Raw genomic sequence first — 25,577 nt, forward strand, 5'->3', positions numbered from 1 at the left:
AGTACATCACATCAGGAGGCACATGTGTGACTCGTTCCCTTCCTGATGATGCCCATCTTGATCACCTGGTCAATGTGGTGTCTTCCAGGTTCTTTCCAATAAATTCCCTCTCGATCAATAAGTATTTTTCAGAAGATGCTTTAAGACTAAGCTGACATCCTGCTTCACATCAAACAGCCACCCACCAGCCTTGGCATCCACTGAGGAGTCCTGCAAGAATCAACCAACATTGCCAAATGGTGACTTACTATTTCCATCAATCTTATTAGTTGGCATTATTCCATAAGGAAGAGCTCTCCCTTTTCTTTCCATTTATTTATTTATTCCATCATTATTTATCTATTCATTTATATTGGCATGGATTCATGGATTCCTGTCTTATCCAATAGGTTGTAATCAGTTACTATCACAATTTATTTGGATACTCAAATTGTCCCAGATTTGGCCAGTGGGAGCTCCTTCCTGCTGGCTCATGTGTCCTTTTAGCATGTTTCCATCATGCTTTGAGCACTTCCTATAAAAGTTTCCAAGCTTACTTTGTACTTTCCCAGCCCAAGTACTAGAATCAGCCCTGGTTCCACTTCATGGAGGATGGTACTTAGAAACCAAGATCTTCTGGCCACTTGATGTGTCCGTTGCTCTGGCCTCTGAATGAAAATAGCTATGGTGTATATGTGTATATATATATATAATGATTTCACACTCATTTTGAATCCAATCCAACACCTCAGGGTTCTTTATGAAGCTGAACAGGATCCTGTAGGGCCCTCCTGGGTACAAATCCTTTCCGTGTCCCCCCGTTTTTTGTTTAGTAAATAGGCTTCATTCAGCCTCCTCGACCTTCCCTGGGTTCCAAAGGGCAGATTCAAATAGTTGCTTATCAGGGAAGGAGAAAGAAACAAAGGAGGCGCAGTCAAGAAACAGCAGTGCAGCAACGGGGCAGGGTCCTGGTTCCTCCTCAAGGAATGTATATAACAATATCTTTGAGTTCCTCTGCAGGAACTAAGGCCCCTACCCAGGTGGAGGATGGCAACTTCAGGCTGAGCACAATATCGCTGGAACTCCGCCCACCAGCTCTGTTACCTCACCACCAACCGATCAGAAAAAAAGTCTGCACACAGGGGAAGATAATGAAGACCCTGACCCCTTCCCCAAATGATTCTCCCTTTAAAACTTTTCATGGTCAAGCAGAATCTTTGGAATTGGTTTTTGGACACGAGTCTGCCTTCTCCCCAGGTTGCTGGCCTCCTGAATAAAGCAACCTTTCCTTTCCAGCCAACACCTGTCTCTCGGGTATTGGCTTTTTAGTGGCCAGCAGCAGAACCTGTGTTCGATAACATTTATAGCTTTCTTTCCTTCCATATTCGTAAATTCCTTCTCCCACACTAAGAAACCTGGCTCCCATTATATTTAATATTTTACTTATTTGCCCAATGTCCCTGTAATTAATCAATCTCTCAGCCAGGATGCTACCTCCTTGATCCTGCCATCTTCTCAGCCTCTAACTTTTCCTCTAAGGGAAGAAAACCACAGGGGTAGTTGTGCATTCTTAATGACACAGATTCACTAAGTTTTGTGGCTGGAGAAAAACTGCTAAGAGACAGAGAGATATGGGGAACCACTTTGGTTTGTGAGACATCTGTACAAAACCTCGCTGGGGGGTTTTAGGCAAAGGACTCAGATCTCTGGTGGTTCAGGAACCAGCAGCCAGGCATTCTTCACTTTTGCCTTTTTGGCATTAGGCACTATAAAAAGCACTGTCCCAATTGCCTAGAAGCCTATTTTCTAAAATGAATAAGTTAGGGAAATACAGAAACCCAGCACATCCAATACCATAGAGACAAATGCTTCTAAGTAGTTCTTTTTCTGCCTGCTTCTAATTTGGGTATAGCTGGGATTCTTTTCTCTCCCCTAACAGCCACCAGCTGTTCCTACTGCTTCTGGAAAAACAGCAGTTGTACTGGTGGACAGCCATTAACAGATTTCTGTAAACATGCTAACTAAGGTCCTGGGGAAAAGGTGGACTTTTGTTTTCATCAAGAATGGGTCCTGAGTTCTCTGAAAGATTGCCAGTTGGGAAGTACAAGGTGGGTGATTAAGAACCATCACACAAATTGCTTTCGAGACGTGCTATCTCAAGCCAAAGAAACTGCTGGTGTGAAAAGATAACCACTCAAACATTTAACTGGTAAGGAAGTGTGCTGTGTCAAAGTTTTAAGAACACGACTCTAGAGGGGCTGTACTCTCCACTGACTAGTTGTAAGCTCTATGCACAACTGGAGAATATCCTATAAACAATAATAACCCAAAAAACCTGCCTTGCCTATTGAGGCTCTATTGCTGCTCTAAGTCCTCTGTTACCAGTCATGACAACCAGAATAAACACAGTGAAGAAATAGCTCACCCAATTTCTTTTCTTACAGAGTTAGAAAACACTCATTCTAGAGGAAAACAAATGCCACATGTTTGCTGCCAGAGGGTAAGAAAGAAGCCCATTTCTATACTCATTCTAATACAGTGCAGCATCAGCATGACCTGGGAACTTGTCAGAAAAGCATATTCTGGAACCCACCTCACATGTACGGAATGAGAAACTCTGCAGCAGGGCCCATCAGTCTGAGTTTTAACACACACACACACACACACACACACACGTGACAGTGACGGTGATGTACATTTAAATTTGATAGTCACTGCCCTAGATATTCCAGGCATTGTGTTCGGAGGACTCAGCTACCAACTAATCTTACCAGTTGGCCCTAGGATGGGTAATTAGGGAAAGTTGTTTATGAGAGATACACACATTTCTCTGCATTTGAGACGCAGGAAGTTGTTCCTCTCTTCATAGGTCAAGGGGTCGCTTCCCCTTTTGCCTCCACCTGGACCAAGTCGCAGATTAGGTTGAATTTGAGACCCGGCAGGGGTCGCTGCTGCCCATAGAGAGACCGAGCGAGCGTGGCAAGAGAAGCCTAGAATCTTTGACATCACATTAAGCTCCTCCTTGCACGCACACATTAGACACACACACAAACATATACAGACAGACACACACACACACGGACCGCGTACTCTTCTCTCCCGGCTTGCTCTCGCTACCCCCGAGCCGGCCCCTCCCGTGGCAAGTGTGTGCCGGGCGCAGCCTGAGGGACCCGGCGCACAGCAGGGGCGGCCGCCGCGCCTCCAGCCGGACCCGCACGCCCCAGCGCTCGGCGACGGCAGCCGGGACTCCTCGCCGACACCCCGGGCTCGGAGCAGCCGCGCCCGGCCCCGCCGGGGCTGCAGGGCGCCGGGCCGCCACCCCGCACGCTCCCGGGCCCCCTGCCACCCCTATGAGAGAAGGAGAAGCCGGGCGAAGGAGCAGGACGCTCGGCAGCCGGACTCCGCCGCAAGCCCGGAGCGCCCCCTCCGCCCGCGGCCCGCCGGCGCCCGCGAAGCGAGATGCAACCGCCGTGCTTCGGCTGAAAAGGGAAGGGGCCGGCGCCACCCGCTCGCTCGGAAGCCGGTCCCCGCGGCGGCTGCGCGTCCCGGCCGCGGCCCCTCGGGCCCGGGAGTGAGCAAGAGCAGGAGGAGGAGAAGAAGGACAAGCGGCCGGCCCGGCGTTGGCCGGGGCTGGGGAGGAGGGACGGCGCGGGGGGAGCGCGCCGGGGGCGGGGAGGGGGCCCCGGCGGATAAAGATGGCAATGTCTCTCATCCAAGCGTGCCGCAGCCTGGCTCTCTCAACATGGCTGCTTTCCTTTTGTTTCGTGCATCTGCTCTGCCTGGACTTCACCGTGGCCGAGAAGGAAGAATGGTACACCGCCTTCGTGAACATCACCTACGCCGAGCCCGCGCCGGACCCCGGGGCCGGGGCGGCGGGCGGCGGCGGCGGCGGCACCACCGCCGAGCTGCACACCGAGAAGACCGAGTGCGGGCGCTACGGGGAGCACTCGCCCAAGCAGGACGCCCGCGGGGAGGTGGTCATGGCCAGCTCGGCCCACGACCGCCTGGCCTGCGACCCCAACACCAAGTTCGCCTCCCCGGCGCACGGCAAGAACTGGATAGCCCTCATCCCCAAGGGCAACTGCACGTACAGGGATAAGATCCGGAACGCGTTCCTGCAGAACGCCTCCGCCGTGGTCATCTTCAACGTGGGCTCCAACAACAACGAGACCATCACCATGTCCCACGCAGGTAAGCGGCCCCGGCGGGCGCGGGGCGGGGGAGGGGAGCCAGAGGAGGATGGAGGCGCCGAGAAGGATCCAGCGCCTGCCTCCTAGCGCCTTCCTGCGAAGTCCGTGCTTTGCGAAAGACGCGTCTCTGTTCCTCGGACCTACTAAGTTTTGCTCTGCGTCACTTCGTGGGGTTTACAAAGAAGAGAGGACTAACAGCATTGGGGGCACCAGAGAATGCATTCCAATTAGCATCGCGCCACTCGGACGAAGGTTGGCCGAGGGGGGCTAACTTTTCCGAGGAGGATCTGGTAGGTGGGGTGTGGGGGGTAGGGTTCGGATGTTGTTCTCGGCCAGTGAGCGGCCCCGCACCTGTTTGGAACCGGGAGATCTGATAACTCAGCTCTTCACTTGGGTGTGTGCATCAGGTATACTCCTGAGGCCGGCGTTTGTGTATCAGGAGGCGGGTAGGGTTACTGGTGCTGGCGCTCGTCACTGCCGACTTGCTCAAGTCGGGTTTCAGCTCTTCGTGGGAGATTGAGTACCGCTCCTCCGACCCCGCCCCGCGCCGCCCGCTGGGTTGACGCGAGTCATAAATAATACCGAAAATCCTGTGCTCTGCCAAGCTGTCATCCGGAGGAGCTGACAGGCGGGCACGATGATAAAGAGTAACAATCCTCAAAAAGCCACCAAGAGCATGGTGGCCGTAAAGATATGCCTGCTTTTACAGTGTTGCATTATCCTTTGCCCGCTTGGGAGGTTAAATATGATGAAGGTTTTCTTTATGGCGAGAAGATTTCAGGGTAGAAAGAATAAGCTTTTCGTAGTGATTGCAGGGTGCCGGGATGAGAAGTCCATGACTGTCCTAAAACTCGCTCTTTCCCTGTATGCCTGACATAACAGTGCTTCCGTGGTAGGAACAACAAAGTCCTCCCCAGGCTTGTCAGCAAAACCAGCTCGTTTTAGCAGCCTTGCCTCCTTGAGTCCAGGGTTACTTGTTGTTTCTGTGCGTCCGGAGAACCTTGCCCTCCTTCCCCAGAGGGGTTGCTGGGTTTGAGGCTGTGGCATCCGGAAGGAGAAGGAGGGAGTGGAAGTGACAGATGCATTTTCTGACTGGAGTCACCGAATCAAAACATTACCAAAATCTGGCTTTTAAAGAAAAACAGTTAATGCTACTGAAATGGAGTACCAGGCTTTGGCCTGGGGGGTGGTGCATTCTCTGGGGACAAGTTTTCATTCCCAGAGCTCATGTCACCTATTAGGGAAATGTACAGTGGGTTCGCCTTTGGTAGTCAACACCAGCTGTTTCAGACAAGGAACTTGTTAACCCTAATGCAAACAGGTGGAGTGGGGAAAGGTCAGTGCTTCTAACACAGGGGCCAAAGATAATGCAGTGTACTAATTCATGAAAAGGAGGAAGGGACAGTTAACTTCTTGGAAAAGTTAGGATAGAGCACTGAGGAACATTTGGTATACTTTCTTGAGCTCAACAGTTTTGTAAGTGAAAAGACTGTACTCTGACCTTGAGTCATAAGAGCACTATTGAAACTTTATGACAGTCAAGGATTTGGAGGACTATGGAAAGAGCGTTTTAAGTCATGTAAGGTATCTTTAAAAGCATATTTAATATATAAACCTCCGTGGGGGGAGTGTGAAGGAGGGTTTTTGTTATTGTTGTTCTTTAAACTCGCAGAAGATTGTTAGCTGACTTTGCAGGATCCTTTAAATGTTTCTTTTTGCATATGCGTGAAATCAAACTCTGCAGCTTGGAGCACAAAGTTAAGAGGCATCATTTATTCCTGTCTAAAAAGAACTGCCAACACATTGGGTCAGTTAATGGTTCGCCTGTTTTTAAAGGAAGCCATAAGCTGATTTGCCACACAAATGATGCTTGATTAAGATGTAGTGAGAATAAATAAAGGGCTTGGTGATAATTTGAAAGTTAGGCTAAAAAAATGTCAAGGAAATTCTCTACTAACTGTTCTGTTTGCAAAAATGTGTTAACGTATCTGCTAATAGCCGTGAGGCTTCCATATTATCTTTTGGTGTATTGCCACTTTAGGAGACTGGATTCACTTTAGTCATAGATTGCATTGATTTCTGCTAAAGTCTCATTATAAGGAGATCCATGACAGGGTGGCTTGGCGAACTTTTAACTCTTTCTACCTGAATGTGAACCAGTGCCCGCGCTGGTCTGGCTGTCAGTATGTTACACTTAGCTCTAGAATGTGAAGGCTTTACTTTTTCTAGTTGAATTTAGAATTGTGACTCAAATTTATCTTAGGAAATGGTGTACATTTTAGATGCTAATCAAATATTCTTATTCTGTGAACATGGGATGCAATATAACAGAGGATCCTTACACTTGTGAACTTTTTACTTCAGTCTCCAAAAAGTGAACATCAGCCTTTGCATTTTTAAAAAATCTCACCTCTCCTCTAGATCCTTTATTTTCAGCACTGATAGCTTTCGGGTGAGGAGAAAGTCTGAATTTAGTGTTATGCACCCCACTGTGTAATATCTATGCATTTCAGGTGATGTGACCCCAACACACCCACTATCTTGAAATTCAGTTAAATAGAAATCATTTCCCCTTCCCCTTTCCATAGAGCCTTTCTTTCTGATTTTTCCTTTCCCGCTTATGATTTTGGGTTTCTGACACTTCTGCAATTATGGTTTCTCATTCACAAAGACACAGATTATCCTGGGATAGACTAGTAGCTTTAGTTTGTAACCATTTCTTTTAAATCTCTCTAAAAATATGAGCCCATTGAGAGAGAGTTCACATAGCATACAGTTCACTCATTTAAAGTACACAGTTTAATGGCTTTTCCTCTGCCAACAGAGTTGAGGACCCTCACCACTGATTCCAGTAAGAAGCCCTGTGGCCCTTAATAGTTACTCTTCATTACTCTCCAATATACCAGCCCTAGTTAACCACTAATCTCCTTTCTGTCTCTGTTTGCCTATTCTGGACATTTCATATGGATGGAATCAAGTAATATGTGTTCTTCTGTGACTGGCCTCTTTCACCAGCGTAATGTTTTCAAGGTCTGTCAGTGCTGTAGCATGTCTCAGTACTACATTCCTTTTTGTTACCCAATAATATTTCCTTCTATGTTTATACCACATTTTCAAAATTCATCAATTAATGGACACTTAGGTTCTTTCCACTTTTTGGTTATTATGCATAATGCTTCTGTGAACATTCATGTACAAGTCTGTGTGTGGACATTTCTTTTGGGAACACAGCCAGGTGTGAAATTTCTGAAAAGTCTGGGTCATACGGCAACTGTATGGCTTAACCTTTTGAGGAACTGCACGATTGATTTCCAAAGAAACACACCATTTCACAGTTCCACCAGCAGTGTAGGAGGAACATTGAGTAGGTGGAACATTTCTCTACATCCTCATCAACACTTGTTGTTCTCTATCTTTGATTTTGGCCTTCCCAGTGGTTGTGAGGTGGTGTCTTCATTGCCGTTTTTGTTTGCGTTTCCGAGGACTAACAGTTACTTTTTAACATAATATTAATTCTTCCTCTGCTTTTCCTTTTTCTCCTTTTTCCCTTGCTCGCCGTTGTTTTTTCAGCTCAAACACGTTTTGTCTTAAAGAAGAAAGGAGATTAATAGAGAAAAGAGATCTGTCTCTTCCAATTATGAAGGAAAAATAAAGCCCATGGACCAGAGACTTTATATGTCCCCTCTAAAAGGATGTGAGGAACTGCATCTTTCGTGCTTTAGAGAACTTCTTCCCAGGTTGGCTTTGTGAAAGAGCAACCGGAGGGCTTGAGTAAAAAGCTATGTAGAAATCCAGCCTCCACCTGAGAGCCCCAGAAGTACACTTCCAGGTACAGGTAAAAGCAGCCAGACCCGGGCTTCTCTGGTGGCGCAGTGGTTGAGAGTCCGCCTGCCGATGCAGGGGACATGGGTTCGTGCACCGGTCCGGGAGGATCCCACATGCCGCGGAGCGGCTGGGCCCGTGAGCCATGGCCGCTGAGCCTGCGCGTCCGGAGCCTGTGCTCCGCAACGGGAGAGGCCACAACAGTGAGAGGCCCGCGTACCACAAAAAAAAAAAGCAGCCAGATCTAAACCATCTCCTTGGAGCTGGTCAGATGCCTGTGAACCGTGAGGGAAGTGATAGCAGCCATTTCTAGAGGCAGTTTTGGGAAGTGGTAAGTTAGCCGTTTAGCCTCTCGCCAGCCCGTTGAGTTTGTGTCCTGCTTCTGCTACTTCCTCACTGTGGATCTTTGAGCAGGTTAGCCTCTCAGGACCTCAGTTTCCTCATTTGTGAGATGTTTGGTATGAGAATTAAATGAGTTCACACACGTACAGTGCTTGCATCCGTAGCTGGCACCTAGCCGTCAATACATGCTAATTCTCATAGGCATTGTACACAGTGACACACAGGAGCTCCTGCATGGATCACCAGACCCCGGGGGTCACCGAGGCTCTGGCAGCCTTAGGAAAGAGCTCTGTATTGACCCTCTCCTGCTTTAGACACCAGAGCCATCGTGCCAGTTTCTCTTTGTGGTTTCTGTGATTCGAGACAGGGTGTCCCAGCTCCCTCTGATGGCTGGTGAATATTTGAGGATTCTCCTGTGGCATTTGTGCGTTCTCTTGGGTTAAACTGAAATCTCATCAGAGCAATAGGAGATGTATCTATATATGGATTACATATATTTATATGATAAACATGGTAGATCAGTAAGTGTTTGGAGGTGGTTAAGTGTCTGAGTTGTGATGTTGAAGAAATGATGCATATTTTTTTTTCCTTTTTTGAAGAGTGTGGTGTGCTATCTTCTCATCTTTCACTAGTACATAGTTAAAGGGAAAGGAGGAAACTAAACATCTAGGAAGAACTTTTGAGAGACTGGATTCCTAATAGTAACTTAGAGATGGAGCGAGGGAGGAGATGGTTGCAGTAACTATTCAGAAAATAAGCTCAGCCTTTGGCGAGGAGGAACCCAAGATGGAGTATATCTCATGTATTCTAGGACCTTCTCCAAGGTTTGAGGAGAACACGTAGATGTACTGAGGCTCTTTCCTGTGTAAGTGGGTGCTAAGATTTTAATTCGTGAGTTCACGCTACATTGACTTTAAGGGATGAAGTCCACCTTTGCCTTAACCTCTGTAAAGGAACTAGCTACTAGAATTTTTTTTTTCAGGACTCATATTTTCTAGAGTATTTTTGTGCAGTTTTGTTTTACATTTTCCTTTAAGTAATATGTTCACCTCTCTTCAGCAGAAGGTAGCCCTCTGCCTGTGTGGTGCCTACTCTGCGTCAGGCGTGTTGTAAGCACTTTGTGTATTAGGTCATTTAATTCTCACGATAACACTGAGCGGTAGGTACTGTGGTTGGCGCTGTCCAGGAAACTGAGGCTTAGACAGGGGAAGTGACTTGGTCATGCCGGTAGTAAGTGATGGAGCCAGGCTTGCAAACCTGAGCAGTGTCTCCTGAGTCTCTGCTTGTAGCTGCTGCCCCGTATACTTTCTCAACTTGAGAGGATACTATACAGACTAGCTGTGACAGTAATGACTTCATAATGGAGACAGGAAGTGATCTAAAGCTGATGCCCATTTCCGAATACTTTAGCACATCTATTACCCAAATGCACTTTGGTTGAAGGGCCTTTTTCTTCCTTCATAACTGGAAGAGGTAGCTCGCTTTTCTCTCTTAATCTCCTTTCTTCTTTAAGACAAACCATGTTTAAGCTGAAAAAACAAGCCTTGCAGCCTGCATTTTTGCGACAGGAGAGATGGGACCTTGTGTTTGGGGCTGCTCTCCTCCAGACTGACCTCTGATTAACCATTTGGCTTCGGTCCATCACTTTCTATTCTGGACCTCAGTTTCTTACTTATAAAATGAAAGGTGTGAATTAGTTGAGCTCTAAGAGCTGCCTGAACTCCACAGTTTATTCCTTATATATTCAAAACCCAGGATATTTTTACTGAAATACAAATTTCTGGCTTCTGATGAGAAAATCTGATGACAGGGGCCCATGTCCCTGCAGAGCAGTGGCTGGCGGTTTAGGTGAACAGTGTGCCCATTACCTGGCCCAAAGCCCCATCACTACTTATGGCCTGGCTCTTGGCCAGCTCTGCTCCTATGTGCCCCTGGCCTCAACCCTGAGGCTTATGTATTTGGAACCTCAGCTTTATGGAGTCAAACTAGGGTTAGTGAGGAGAAGTTATAGAAAGCAGACTTGCTTTAGTAAAGGGAGAAAAACTCATAAAGTTAGAACTGTTGAGAGATGGAAGAGGTTTTCTTGGGAGGTGAAGCTTTCTCTTGCATTCAGGTGGAAACTGATCACAGGATTTATGCCCAGAGTTCTGATGGGTGATGACAGAAGGGTCTCCCCAAGCCTGAGAGCTTGTGATTCTCTATCGTTTAGATATTTAAGAAACATTTCTTAGCAACAGCCTTGGTTTCCATTCCGTTTCCCTCTTAAGATACATATAGAAAACTTATCTATGCTTGGTCTTAATCTCCCAGGCCAAAGCAATATCACCCGCCTCACTTAGTATTTGTTTATTTATTTGGTGCTAAACTGTACCTCCTCACCTGGCTCTCTACCGGCAGGCAGATATCTAATAGCCAAGAACTCCAGGCTCTTGTCATTAAAAGCCATAATTCAACATCAGTGTTAAATAACATTATGGACAATGTAAGTCAGTATGGTCTGGGGACTTCCCTGGTGGCACAGTGGTTAAGAATCCGCCTGACAATGCAGGGGACACGGGTTCAAGCCCTGGCCCGGGAGGATCCCACATGCTGCAGAGCAACGAAGCCCATGAGCCACAACTACTGAGCCTGCATGCCTAGAGCCCGTGCGCCGCAACAATAGAAGCCACCGCAATGAGAAGCCCGCGCACCGCAACAGAGTAGCCCCCGCTCGCTGCAACTAGAGAAAGCCTGCACGCAGCAATGAAGATCTAACGCAGCCAAAAACAAAAACAAAAAAAACCAAGATACTGTATGGTTTGTTTACTCATTTCAGCTCATAGAAATATGTATCTGGGGATTTGGAAGGAATCCTACCTTTATCTTCTAATCTTTAGTAAGAATCTCATCCTCATCTCTCCTGATGCCTCTGTTCTTAAAAATCCCTTGGCTTCTCAAAAAGGAAGGAATTTTATGACCATGAAATCAGGAAAGATTCTAAAAGAACCCAGGACTCTATAACTTATTCTTTTAGTTTTTGAGAAAGGACTGATTATGTTTCTGATGCGATATTAATTTGTTGAGAAACCAGTCTCAACTTTTTAAAAGGAAGACCTTGACCTTTATTGTTGCATTTTTGGACATGAAACTTGGTATATAAAGAACTTAATACTTTGATAGCCCCTGAAAGTCTTCAGTTTATCCCCAGATGAGATACTTCATTTTGTATATACTCAAAGGAGGACCTTCACTTATTACTGAGTGACTGAAGTGATGCTGAAATTCTGTGTATTTGATCACGTGAATTGAGAGGTGCTAAATTTGAGTTAACCTGAATAGGATTTGACTTTCATTTTATCTCAGATCTGGAGGATTTTGTGGTGATATAAAATCCAGAGAAATAAGGCTGCCTTGTGCTGTGTTATTGTTCTTCTACGAAGCTGCAATTACGGTGGTTCTATTAAATTGAAACCTTGTCTATAGGTATACTATCATCTTTTATTTTAAACTTTGAGGGGTTCATCACTTGGCAGTTTAACTTGTGGTGGGATAAGTGTGCTTTATAGATTGAAGTAAAAATATTAATGACTAGTATTAGATCTAGTTCTTTTATTTTTCTAGATGAGAGGAAAATTTTCTTTTACTGCTTCAAAAGCATTGGTTATAAATTGGTTTCTACAAGTATCATGTTTTTTAAAAAATCTCATCTATTCCATGAAATAGCAGTATTTAGAAAATCTGTTTCGGTAGAAATAAGCATCATTTGTCATAAAATTAAAGCTCGTGTATCAGATTGTCAGGCTTTTCCATATTCAGTGTATGGACATATATTTCATGCTATAGATTTGAAAAAAGAAAGTATTTTTGCACTAAATGTATGGCTTATTCATGTTCTTTCCAGGCAAAGATATATAAAGAGCTCATATATTAGGTAAGATCCAGGAAACGTTTTCTTTCTTATTAACCAGTGCAGCCTCTTATCTCTCCATCATAAATGGTTTTTTACACACACAGTCCATGTAAGCACTATTGAAAAGGCAAACACATGAGGTTTTTCAGAGGTATTGTCAGTGAACCTATACAAATGCCTTTTTTTACCCATAAGTATTTATTTTCCCTGGTCCCGATTTTCTACAGAAGACGTTCACCTGGCCATTCTGTAACCATGAACTGACTACACCTGCATGTAGTTCCAAATGACCCAAAGAATAGCGGAAGAGAAAAGATGTTTTCCCCTTTACTTATCAAGGTGTTTTCTCCTTTATTTACCAAGGGGCCTGGAATGTTCTTTCTCCCAGATACGAAGGACTGTGCCTCTCTAAGGTCACTTCTCCGTGACCGCATCACTAAGGCACTCCTAGTTACTCTATTTGGATAGCAGCATACCTCCCCCTTCCCATCCCCAGCACACCCTGCCCCTCTCCCTGCTTCATTTTACTTACGCTTAGCATGTGTCCTCCGACCAGAATGTAAGGGCTACAAGAAGCAAGGCTTTCAGACAGTTTTTGTTCATGGTAAAGTTCCCAAAGACTAGAATGGTCCTTGGTGGAAATGGAAAGCGCTCAGTAAATCTTAAGATCTGTTAAATAAGACTGGAAAGATGGACTACGTTAACATGTTAGTCTCTAATTTCATGAAAAAAATATTTCATGACACTAACATTTTTTTCTTAGCTTTTGACTTATATAAATGAGGTCAGGGAGATTCTAATTTGAGTCTCCTGTTAAAATAATTGAGTCATTGTGTAGAATATGACATGAAGTGGGAGCCTTGTTCATGCCCTTCAACTCAGGAGAAAAAAGACATACCAGTAACAAGCAGAAGTTACAGGGTATCCAAAAATTTTGTAACCAAATACAATTCTGTGCATATGTTTATTGTCCCGTAACTTTAATACATATGTGTATATGTGAGCATATATTTTAAAATGAAAGACATATGCCTTATAGAAAATTTTGAAAGTATGGGACATTTAAAACGGGAGGAAGACAACCTCAATAACTCAACCACTCACCCACTAAACTCTAGTGTTTTTCTCATTCTGTGGTTACATATTTACTTTTACCAAACTGGGAATATATTGCATAGGTTTTCGTAGCTTTTTAAAATTTAATGGCGCGTGTTGAAACTTCCTCAACGTTTCTGTGATGTTTCTACTTTCCCCCTACATATAAACAGCGCTGCTGTAAATGTCTGTATGGGCCTAAAAATCGGTGCATCTCCGTGATTACTTTCTTAGATCAAGATCCTGAATATGGCACTAGTAAGTCAAAAGCTATTCATGTGTAGCTATAGAGCAGGGTCGTTTTGTTTTGTTTTGTCTTGTTTTTCAAGCCCATTTAGTGATGTCTTCAGTTATACGCTCACTCCCTAGTATGGCTGTCCTTTGAAGGAGAAAGAGTATCTGTCAGCTGACAGTGCCGTTGCAGGGTCCTGGCACAGCTTTGGCACAGAAGGTGGAGAATCAAAAGAGGAAAAAAGCCTCAATGATAGAATCATCAGGATTGCAGTTGGTGAAACCCCCACTGTTCCCCTCGATTCTTCTGTGTCTTGGGGATGTTCAGTGCAAATTGAACAGGGAATTAGGAAACTTGGGTTTCAGTTGCGGTTCTGCCTCAAATTGGCTTTACCGTTGGCAAGTCACTTCCCCTCTCTGGTCTCTTTCATTTGGTTTTCTTTCATTTCAACATGACAAGCAGGAGGCTCCTGGAGGGGAACTTGGTTTAGATCAGTGCTTCTCCATCCTGGTCGCACGTGAGCATCATCTGGGGAGTTTAAAAATTACAGACTCCCAGGTCCCACCTGCAGAGATTCTGATTTGTCTGGTGGTGGGAGGGCACCCTCCAGATGATTCTGAGGTGCTGCCGGGATTGACGGCCACCACGCTGGGTGAATCCAGAGTCTTCCTCTGGTTCTTCTATCCCGTGGTTCTTCAGTTATTTAAGAAAGAGTACTTTTTCCTTTGACGATATCAAAATCCTCCATGAAAAGAAAGACGTTTAAAATGTGTTCATTGTAACGATGAAAACTGATAGTAGGTGCAGTTAAGTATTACCTCAGGACATGAATTACTGACTCACTAATAATCGCCCAATTTTGGAGACCAGCACGAAGACAAACAAATGGCAAACACAGCCAGTGGAGGAAAGTACACATCTGTAAACCCGGCAAAGAGCACAATAATGAGTCAGAAACGCCTGGACATTTTAATTACATTGAATTTGCTGGCTGAAATTTTCACTGAGAGGCTAAATGCTCGTTATTTTGATCGTAGGCCTCTCGCAGAAGAGGTAGCAGTACCATGGTATTTTTCCCAAGTAGGGAGGACCCCATTTTGCTCATCAAGGTTGGCATTACCCAGTTTGGGGGGCAGTAAAGGGTGGTGGTGAAAAAGGTGATTGTGGTACCCAATTGTCCTTTGGGTCGATTGTCAGGGAAACAGAAAGCAACGTGGGGCTCAAGATAGAAGTTTGACGTCACTGAGTTGGTAAGAGTGAGATTCCACCATTCCAGAACGTGAGCACAGTGGTATAGGAGCTGCAAAAACTGGGCTCGTGCTGGGCAGAGAGGGCCCGGGAGCTCGGGAACCATGTGATTCACCTAAGCCTCCACCTGTGAAATGAGCCTCACGGGTCCCTATCACAGCTGTCATGAGCTCTTACACTACACGACGCAGCAAAGGGGCAGCTCTGAGCATCGAATATATGTTCACTCTCATTATTGTCAGAAGAAACATATTCAGAATCGGACTACATCTTACCAGCTTTATTAGCACCCACTGAGTCCCAGCCATCATCATCTCTGCCTGGACTGCTGCTATCACCTCCAGCCGCTGTCCAGCTCCCATTCCTGCCCCTGCAATCTGTTCCCCGTATAGCAGATAGAACACACTTAAAAAAAAAAAAAAAGAAAACCAAAGGACATCACTCCTCTGCTTACATCTTCCAGGGACGTCTCATCATACTTTGGACCAAGTCAGAGTTCTTGCTGTAGCCCCCAGGGTGTGACCTGATTTGGCCCCTGTATTCTGTCCACCTCTTTTCCAACCATACTTCCTCTCACCCTCCTACAGACCCTCTTTTCTCCTTGCTGGTCCTCAAATACACCAAACTTGCTGCTATCTCAGGCCCTTTGGAACCCTCTTCCCCCTCAACTTTTTGGATAGAATTATTATTCACACAGCAGATATCTCTTTATGCATCTGAAATATGTGAGGATGACTCCCAAACGAGACTATCTGGGAGACATTTATCTATTTCTCCCTTATTTAACCAACTCATTTTGAAAATTCAGCTTGCTTCTATGCCTCCTGTACCCTGAGGAAAATATCTTCCAACAAAAGGTAATTATAAAATCATGAGGTTTTATTACTTTTGTGAACAGGGAGAGTTACCAGGCACCACCCTCAATTTTTGCAGATTCTCCTCAGATACTCACCTGGCTCACCCCTCCATAGCGTTGCCGACTCTGCTCCGTCGCCCCTTCGTCAGAGTTTTCCGTGGCCGCATTAAAAACTTCATCTGCTACTTATCCTCTCTTCCCTCACCCTCCCTTATTTTTCTTCATACTATCACTACTTGAAATTGTTATATTACATCTTTCATTAATTGTTTACTGTCTGTCACCCCTGTGAAAATGTAAGCTCCACAAGGACAGGGTTCTTGTCTTGTCAACAGCTGTATTCTGAGAGCCTGGCACTCGGTAAATATCTATTGAAAGTATGAATGGATTAGTGAATGATAGAATATGAACCCATCCGCAGTTGTCAGGCGCATCACTCACTGGAGGGATGGAGTAATGACTTTATATTCCATACTTTTTATTTGCCTTATGTTGAAGGCAAGATTTAATTTGAGGGATGACAAACTTCATTTCTTCTCCTATGCACAGCAGAGCGATTCTTGCTGGGCCTGTGCTGAGGGATTCATCTACTTTCTAACCCACACTTGACCCTTGAGAGTCATTATATCCTGAGATCTTTTCCTGTTCTCCTACCAGTGTTTCTGAGACCTAGTTGCCTACTCCCCAAGACCTACAAGCAAGTGCTTCTCTGTTCTGAGGAGTTTTGCTTTGGAGGTTCTGCAAGGGGACTTTTTACAGATTATAGAATAGAAATGTCCTTTGGAGTTAGCTGTTATCAAACACAGAAAGAAATATGAAAGAAGTAGCTGGACATACATAGTGCTGCCTGATGTTTTTAGGGAGATGGGCATCTGGTAGACCTGATACTCCAAGGGGACCCAAGTGTTACTCTAGAAGGAAATCTTAGAGGTTGATCGTAAACCTTACCTGTATAGTTTAAAATGAATCTGTCTCTGTAAATAGCACATGACCAGTGAGATATGCCAAATTGTGACCTTTCGGGCAATGAGAGAACTGTAACAGAAAGGTCAAGTTTTCTGTGAAGTCAGAATAAGAGGCATTGGTTACAATAGTTGTTTGTTAATAGCAGTTGATGTTTGCTCTGGAACGAATTTAATCTCTTATATACTTGCATGCCTTTACTTTTTAGCCCTGATAAACTACATGCATAGAGAGTTTGAAGCAATTAGGTGATATTATCCTTATCAGTTTGAGCTTATTTCTATGGAAAGTACATCTACTGTATCATTACTTTGTTCTTTCTTCCTTTCCTAAATGCATTTATTATATGAAATGGATTCCACTTCACTGAGATTAATTTCTTACCTAGCTGTCCTTCCTGCTAGACTGTGAGCTTCCTGAGGGAAGACGCTGTCCACACCCAGCCGGTTACACTGGGCACTAGCACCAGTGTCTTGAATGACTCTCCATCTGTGGTCATGTTAGCTAATTGTTCTGCTTAATCATGACCATCTGGATGCCATTCACTTGGTGGGAGGTACCTGGAGTTTAGACCAAATGTTTCAAGGGACAGATCAGCATCTCTAAGGCTCACCTTGCAAACACTAGACCTGTGCAGGAGAGGTCAGTGTTCCTCTCACACAGGGCCATGTTCAGAAAAGTCATGAAGCGATGCTTTATTACAATCCAAAGTCTGCAGATTAAAAAGTCATTAGTCTCTTCTATCTTCTTGACCTCTGGGACTATATTGAAAAGCCATTCACCTAATTAAAACCCGATCCTTTAAAATTAGAAAGTCTTACTCTCTTTGGTAAAACTAAATGAGTCATAATTTGGCTTACTGCTGTCTGAAACTAATCAATGTTCTTCTCTATTGAGGTACTATATTAAGTAAATCTTAGTGTCTTACTCATAAAAAGACTTTTGTGTTTCATTAACTTAGAGTGTGAAAAATACATTACATCGTAGGTAAGAAGAGAACAAGCCATTTTCTTTAGTGAAGCTAATGAGAACTCATTTTGAACCGGAGCATAACCATGAGCTTGCTTGCTATTTTTGTATTTAGTCTTTGAAAAGGTGGCACATAATTACTACAGCACAGTTTGTGCATTCCAGAATAAGTGATATTTTTGGCATTAAAATGAAATTTATGAGTAGGTTAAGATACTGGAACAGCACATGCTGTCACTGGCGTGTTAAAATAATTGCAGTTCATTGACTCATGCAAGTATATTCTTCTGTGTTTCCTGTTTGCAGTTTATCACTTTCACCACCAGAACAATTTAAGTAAGAAAACAGAAAAACAGCTCAAACTTTGGCCCTTGATTGATTTTTGGTAACTGAGATGGGACATATTCTTTAAAGGAGCAATAATCCCAAAATAGGCCATTACCTTGCGTGGCCTCTTTGGTAACCACCATGTTGCTAAAAAAGATGTGTTTGTCACTTAGGTTGACTGACTGGGGCGGGGGTGGGGGTGGTCACTGTCACCGAGCATTCATCCCACTGTCCTATGCTTCTGGGTGACTCTCAGCCCAGATTCCTCCCATCTTTTTCAGAGGAGTGGGCATTTCTGGTGAAGCAGACACACTGACCTTCTGGAGCCAGCAGCCAGTTTCAGTAAGATTATCTCAACACCAAGTAGCAAGCCATCTATAAGCGCATAGTGTTGGCCATTATTTAACACGCTGGCGGCTGAGAAAAACCCAAGGTATGAGAAAAACCCGAGATCATCTAAAACCTAAGTTGTCAAGGTCACGGGGCAGAAGGATTCAAATGCAGTGAATATGACCTGACCCTTTCCACCTGCCAGTGCCTTGGTGTCTAGCAGCTCAGTGATGGGCAACGTCAGACCATGCCTTGGTGTTCATGAGCTTAGGGCCAGACAGCAGTCCTGACACTAGTTCCCCAGGGACCGGGGCCTGTGGAGCTTTGACAAAAGAGCTTCAAGTGAGATGGCTGGACGCTAGCTGGGGAGCCTTCAGCGGCCACTGTGTGAGGGTCACGTGGCTGTTCTAAGTAGCCACTGAACTCGGTGTCTCCCACGCCCTGTCTTCTCCTTCCATAGGAGACCACTGAGGAAAATTCTCTTTTTGAATAAGCCAGGACATCCTTTCTGCAAGTCACCTCTTCTGGTTCCAGGCCCATATGTTAAAATTTATCACCTTGTTCATTAGAGCAACTCAGCAAATCTTTGCTGGATTGAATAAATGTTAGAACGAGGAGAATCAGCACTCGTGCTGAACACACAAGGCTCTAAGCACTGAGTTAGGTGTCTTTCGTATTTCACTCCTTTTATACATCCTCTGAGTTGGGAACCTGCCCAGAGTCACAGATGGACAAAAGCAAAGCCGATATTTTAATCCAGATCTATATCACTTTCAACTATATTAGGAGGCGTGTAGGATTTCTTTGACTCTCTACTAATTTTTACGTTTCAATATATTTTTTTATGAGGGGGGAACAAAAAGAAACTCCTTTAAAGATAATCTGTCTGAAAACATTGTTTCCCATAAATATTAGGTAACTTATTGTTTACCATTGTTATTAAATTGTATATTTGCAGCAGTACAATTCTTTCATTGCTTGAGAAATATTTCTTAGGGACGTATAAGGTACAGACTGCTGTAGATTTAATTCACAAGTCAAACCTTGTGTTCTGTGGATATGGTAATGTCTTTGGTTATATTGAGTCCTTTTCTGAATATTTTGGCTTAAAGATCGTTAATAGTTCTCAGACTGACTAATTCCCATTAGTTAAAAACGCTGATGTTCTTAGAGAATTGAGTCAGGTTCCTATCTGCTAATTCTATTGAAGTAAATGGGTCTATGCAAATTTATACCCCTAAATGTGACTTTGAGTTCTATAAATAAATCACTTCCTTTACATGTATCCTACTGTGATTTTTCCTAAATTTGTAATTACTATGAATATTTGCAAACCAATATAAATCCCATTTACCTGAAAGATATTTTAAGGTCAAAATAAAAGGATAACCCTGTTACTGTCACTATGGGAATTTTAAAAACGTGCGTGTATACATGTACATATAGTATATAGTTTAGAATTTTAATTGGGCTTGGATGTTGCCTGATTCACAGAATCCCAGAGCAGTTTTGACTGCTCATTAAATTGCTACCCCCTTGATTTTAAATAAGATTTTCTTTAATTGCGTTTGTGATTCTTCGTGCTTGGTAATTCGTCTATTTTTAGTGTGCCCTTTAGTTGCTTATTTTAACATAAATCCTAGTATTTTCACTGGTACGATTCTTAGTAGTCAGTATTCCTTAAAATATTTTTCCTAACGTACATACACTGTTTTACCATCTGCGCAAATCTCCCCAGGTAAACTGGCCCAGAAGACCCTTGCAATGTGAACTTATGTCTGCCTGTAGACCAATGGATTTATAATTTTTTCCCTCTGGATTATCAAAATTACCCAGATATTATTTTTTTTAATTAACCACAAAACAAAAACAGACTTTTTCTGAAAGATTTTAGAGATCATCAAGTTTAATTATTTTATTTTATGGATTAAAACGTATGAGTTAGTTATTTTATCAGTGAAAAACACAAAGCCCCAAGAGTTTATGGCCTTACTGGAGACCCACACAGCAGGTGATATGTATGGTTGGGAGGAAAGTTATCTGTGAAAGATTGAAGGACCACTCCCTCTGGATCAGAGTTCTCAATCGTGGCACTATGGGCATTTTCTGCCCAATAATTCTTTGTTGTCCTGTTGCTATAAATTTATTGAGAATCTTATGAGAATGCATGTAAAGCATATAGTATAGAACCTGGCACATGGTAAATGCCAAAGACATCATTATTAAATATGACTATTAAATATTGGTAATGCACCAGTACGTAATTCAAGAACCCCTGTGTAGCTGACAGTGGAGACACATGGTATTTATTGAAATAGAAAACAATATTAAACTAGAAAAAAATTTTTAAGAAAACAATGAAAAAGCATGCTGGTACCAACAAAGATACGTATGTAAGAATTAACCCAGTTGGAGGAACTATGAAGAAGTCTGTCTACCCCAGTAGTTGTAAGCAAATGTACTTTTCAGGTCTGAAGCCGGCGCCAGCCAACAGCACTGCAGAGATGGGAGCTATATTTGGAGAGAGTGTTTCACACTGTTCCTCCCTGAATGATAGGCTAAAGAGGGAACTGCAGCAACATCCCCGTGAGAGGAGAGCTTCCAAGATTATCAGAGAGGAGGGAGAGCTGGAGCAAGTTTACACAGTGCGAACCACGCTGATTGTAATAGACAGCAGCATTGATGCGCTAGGATTTATCAAAAGACAACCAGAGGGTCTGAAAGAACAAAACTGGAGCTCTCTACCTTTGCCCTTGGCCCTGTGTAATGACATTTTAATGATTCGACAAAAGAAAAAATAGATCTATCTAGCTCCCGTTTGAATGGATGAATTAATAGCTAGCTAAAATGGTTTGATTTTTTTTTTCTAGTTTTCTTGGAAATTCTACTTATATGAGAAGGAGGGTAGTATACCATACAGGTAAGATCTCCATTTCACGGAGTCCATATGGCGTGGGTGTGTAGTCAGGAAATGATGGACCTCAGGACCACTTGCATGTACCATCGTCACCCAAGCATCATTAAGTGCAAAAGGAAACCAGTGTTTGTCAAGAACTCTCTGTGGGTCAGGGATTGTACTAGCCTGTCACGTCATTATTTAGATTGGCCGCATGGGTTAGTGGTTAGAGCCAGACTAAAACCAGACCACCCAGACTCACATCCCAGCTCTGCCTCATAATAGCTTTGCTACGTGGGACAAGTTAACCAACCTCCCTGTTTCAGTTTTCTTGTATGTAAAAATGGGAATAATAGGACCTATTTCATGGGGCTCTTGAGAGAATTAATGGGATAATATATGTAAAGTACTTATACATATAAGAAGTGCTATAAAAGGCATTTTATAATTAGCATTTTATAATTTTATGATGCTAATAAGAAAGCAAAGTAATACATGGTGCTAGGATTCACACCTATTTTAATCAAAAGCCTGTGCTTTTCTTTTCTGTAACATAGTGAGTGCTTCTACATGCTAATACTTAATGTGATCTGTACAGCATAATGATATTAAATTGAAGTCACCCTTGATTTCTAGGAACACTAAATGCTAAGATATGTAAAGTACCTATTTTTCATTACTTATATTCATCCCCAGTTTAGACATTGGCTATAGAGTCTCTTAACCTTTGATATATCTAGGTGAAAGGATAGACATTAAAAGATTATACTCTTGGATTATACTTAATATATTTCTCTGTATTTGAAATACAGAGAAATAGTGCTTCCCTCAACTTGATTTCATTTATTCTTGTAATAGTACTTCATAGATGGAAAAGAGTCTATTATCTCAACCTACAGATGAGGCTCAAAGTTTGAGTCCTAGCCAAGGTAGGACTGAAATTCACATCTTCTCTTAATTCAAGAGTGTTTTTCACTGTGTTTACATATTTACTTAGCAGTTGTTAATTGAGCACCTACTATGCACAGGTGTACTAAATCCTGGCTATACAAAGAGCAAGGTACCTTTTTTTTTTTTTCCTAAAACAGGTTACCATCTAGCAGACAAGAAGGGTATAGTCCATGTGTGATATTATTAGTGTGAACAAAGTGCTATAGGAACACCCAGGAATGATTAAGTGGACCTGGAGATTTGAAGAAGGCTTTTTAGAGGAGGTGACATTTTAAAGTAATCAGAGTTGTGAGAAAAGTAGAAGATGGGAACACTGTAAGCAGAGGAAAACGTTTATTTGATTGTTGAGAGAAGGTGAGTGGGGCTGAGTGACAAGCAGATGGATTGTATGGTGAGACGAGACAAAAAAATATTATAGTTTGAGATGGGAAGGATACTAGGTAGTTGGACATTTTCCTGTAGGTGATAGGAAACCACGAAAGGTTTTTAAGCAAATATTGTCAGAGCTCTCTTTGAGAAAATCATCATCCTAACTCTGATGAGGAATGTATATAGGAGACATTGGCTTTAGAGAATGTAATTATGAAGCTGATAGCAATAGTCTAGAGATTTCAGAAACAATTTTGAGAAATTGATGTCTGACTGAGGGTGGACTCAGAAATGACAGTTTTGGATGGGTGAATGATGAACGACATTATGAAAAAGAATACAAGAAAAAGAAGAGGTTTGGAAGGAAAGCGTGGATTCAGTGTTGGGCATGTTGTGTTTGAGATCATCGAGGCTGGACACATAGATATTAGCGCCACTAATATAGCCCTGAGGGTTGAAACTGTGAGGGTGGATGGAACCAACCCCGGAGGAGGTGTAATGTGAGGCTACAGACAGAGGGTGAGGGTGGGAGGGCAGCATTTGGGGGCTAGTAGTGGAAAGGAGCTTTTTGGTTAGAAGAAAGCCAAAATAAAACTATGGAAACCTAGGAATGAGAGAATTTCTGTCAAGAGGTACATGATGCCACTTGTTGCCAAGAGGTCAAGAGGCTGAGGCTATGGGATTTGATGTGTGATGATGCACTTGGACCTGATGATGTCAAAAATCCCATCCAGTTAACATGCTGGGCCTTAATTTGGGAGTTTGCTCTAGATTCACTCAAGGGCAAATAATAACTTTAGGTAAATTGGCCAATCTGAAGAAATCCTTTAATTTACAAAACCATTACCAGAAGCCTTTTCCTGCGTATGGGTGTGAATTTGGTACTGCCATTTCTAATCCTGGAACTTCAGTCTCTGGAAACAAATTTGTTAATGGTTGGATTGTCTAGAATATATAGAATTCAGAAGACTTTAACTTCTAAACAGTAGGCGTACAGGGTTGGGATTATAAAAATGAGGGCAGTGCATAGTCATCATATTAGTATTTGGATTCCAAATCATGATGGGGATAAATAATGTCTGGAGTAAAGAAGTGTAGGGGTGTGTGTGTGTGTGTGTGTGTGTGTGTGTGTGAAAGAAAGAGAGAGAGAAAATAGATCACTATGATAGTGCTGGCAGTGCCTAGGTTTGTATTTTGGTCTTACTGGGATGATTTCAACTTAGATATCCTTTGCAGACTCACAGACTCATGCTTTAGAATCTTCATCATTTGAATGATCGTTGCATGCCATTGCAAATACTGGCACTTCAGCAACAATTACTTTTTTTTTTTTTTTTTTGCGCGTGAAGAGGTTGACAATTTGGGCTCCTCTTGTGTGTGCAACCAATTTGGAATTGGGACATTGAATAGAATCATCAAATTGTTGTTGTTATTGTGTGGGCTATCATCTGTTGAAGGCTTCAGAGAGGGGGAGGCAATGTTTTTGCCCAAGCTTGAACATTACCATTCTTAACGGATAAAGAGATCTAAAGGCAAAATCTAGTCACTGGAACCTTGCAATCTTTTAATTAACTCTTTCCCCCCCTCTTGAAGAATGGAAACATTTCATAGCTCTTCTGCTGCCCGAGTGGCTACTCAGCTCTGGCTGCCAGTAGCTTTGTTGGAGATGATTCAAAACAGACAGAAGACAAAGGTTTCTGCCCTGAGAGCTTGGCCGGGTGATGGTGTCGGTGTGAGCAGTCGGAAAGATGGCTTTTGGGGTTATGCTTGCAGCCCGTGTAATAAGGATGAGCAGATCCTTATTTGGATGTTTATTGGTGACCTCTGACCTGAATCGCAGGAGTCTCTGTTCTCTTTGTGCTCCCGGCCGCAGCTGCCAGCATTCTCCACTGGGTTCAGAAGTGAAGCCAATTAGGTGATGTGCACAGACCAAGAAACCTTGACCTTCACTCCCTCCCATGCCCCTCAGCCTCATCACCTCTTGCTTCCCTTTACAATCCCTGATCAGAACAAACACACTGTCTCCATCAGGTATTTCCCTATTGCAGTGTAACCTTGTTAAATTATTACAGGTTTATTCAGAACCGAAGTAAAACATGACTTTTTCTGCCTGCAATCTTACTGCCTTATCCTTTAATAAAAATTAAACGAATGTCCACAGACCTTTGGAATTTTCTATAAAGGGAATCATTCTAGCACCTAAGGGAAAAGAACTTGATATCTAAAACGTCCACATCAGTGTTTCTGAGCTTTTCTATAAATAGATCAATTTAATTATATTTCCACTTGCCTCATTAACCTTTTATATTCTTTTTCTAGTTCCAGTTTAAAAATAAATTTAGGAGGTTGTATAGCACTCTTAAAAGTGAAACAGAAGGGGAAACTATTACACTTCACTGCACGTAGTTTGGGTAGCTATTATTTTGCAAAACGTGTGTTTTATTACGTAGCCGTGTGTGTGTGAAAGGGCACAGTGGATTTAAAAGCCACAGTCTTAGATAATATCCCAGTGGTTCACCATGGTTTTTCCTCTACGTTATAAAAATGCCTGCCACGTCCAGCCTTATGAACCTGTGTAATGTCCCCTGTACCCGACAGTCCCAGAGCAGGCTGATACCCACTGCCGCCAGGAGGTTTGGTAACAGAAACTCGCACAGAAGGGCTTCTAGGTAAAGGAGAGTCTTCCCAACTCGGAGGCTCGTCTTTCCTGAACTGAGACAGGAATCTCTCTAACACTGTCTCTCAACTGTGCAGAGGTGTTTACGGTTTTCATCAGGGGCAGAGGGCTGTGTGTTCATGCTGGAGAAGGGTCTCCAGCAATTTTCTCTCTTGTGAATGAGCAAATGGGATCCAGAATCTCTAGAGCAACAGGAGTACCATCGCTGGAGCCTGGAGTCCAGGAGAAAGGCTCTGTGCTTTCATCTCCAAACCATAAAGGATGATGGGATGAAGATTATGTCAATGGTGTCTTCATGCTGAAAGTGTCTGAGAAAATGGAAGTGAATGAGCCTATGACAGAGAATCGGGGGACAAGAAGGAAGAGCTTGTGGACGGGAAATCAGGACCCCTGGTTTTTCTCCAGGCTCTGTTTTCAGTAATACCTTGTAAGGAGGCACTTC

General features: G+C 43.3%; 1 protein-coding gene across 3 annotated transcripts in view; it reads left to right on the forward strand.

The window, feature by feature from the left end:
* Positions 1–3,652: 3,652 nt before the first annotated feature.
* RNF150 (ring finger protein 150) overlaps positions 3,653–25,577 on the forward strand; it is a 288,285-nt gene continuing 266,360 nt past the window's right edge. Inside the window, exon 1 of one of the 3 annotated variants that reach the window (XM_060299737.2) lies at positions 3,653–4,170. In XM_060299737.2, coding sequence (XP_060155720.1) covers positions 3,675–4,170 — 496 coding nt within the window. In that variant the 5' untranslated portion in view covers positions 3,653–3,674. The remainder of the gene's footprint in view (positions 4,171–25,577) is intronic. The other 2 variants (XM_060299738.2, XR_009564065.2) reach the window with 2 other exon arrangements.

The sequence above is a fragment of the Globicephala melas genome, chromosome 5 (genome assembly GCF_963455315.2).
Source record: "Globicephala melas chromosome 5, mGloMel1.2, whole genome shotgun sequence".
Taxonomy (NCBI): Eukaryota; Metazoa; Chordata; class Mammalia; order Artiodactyla; family Delphinidae; genus Globicephala; species Globicephala melas.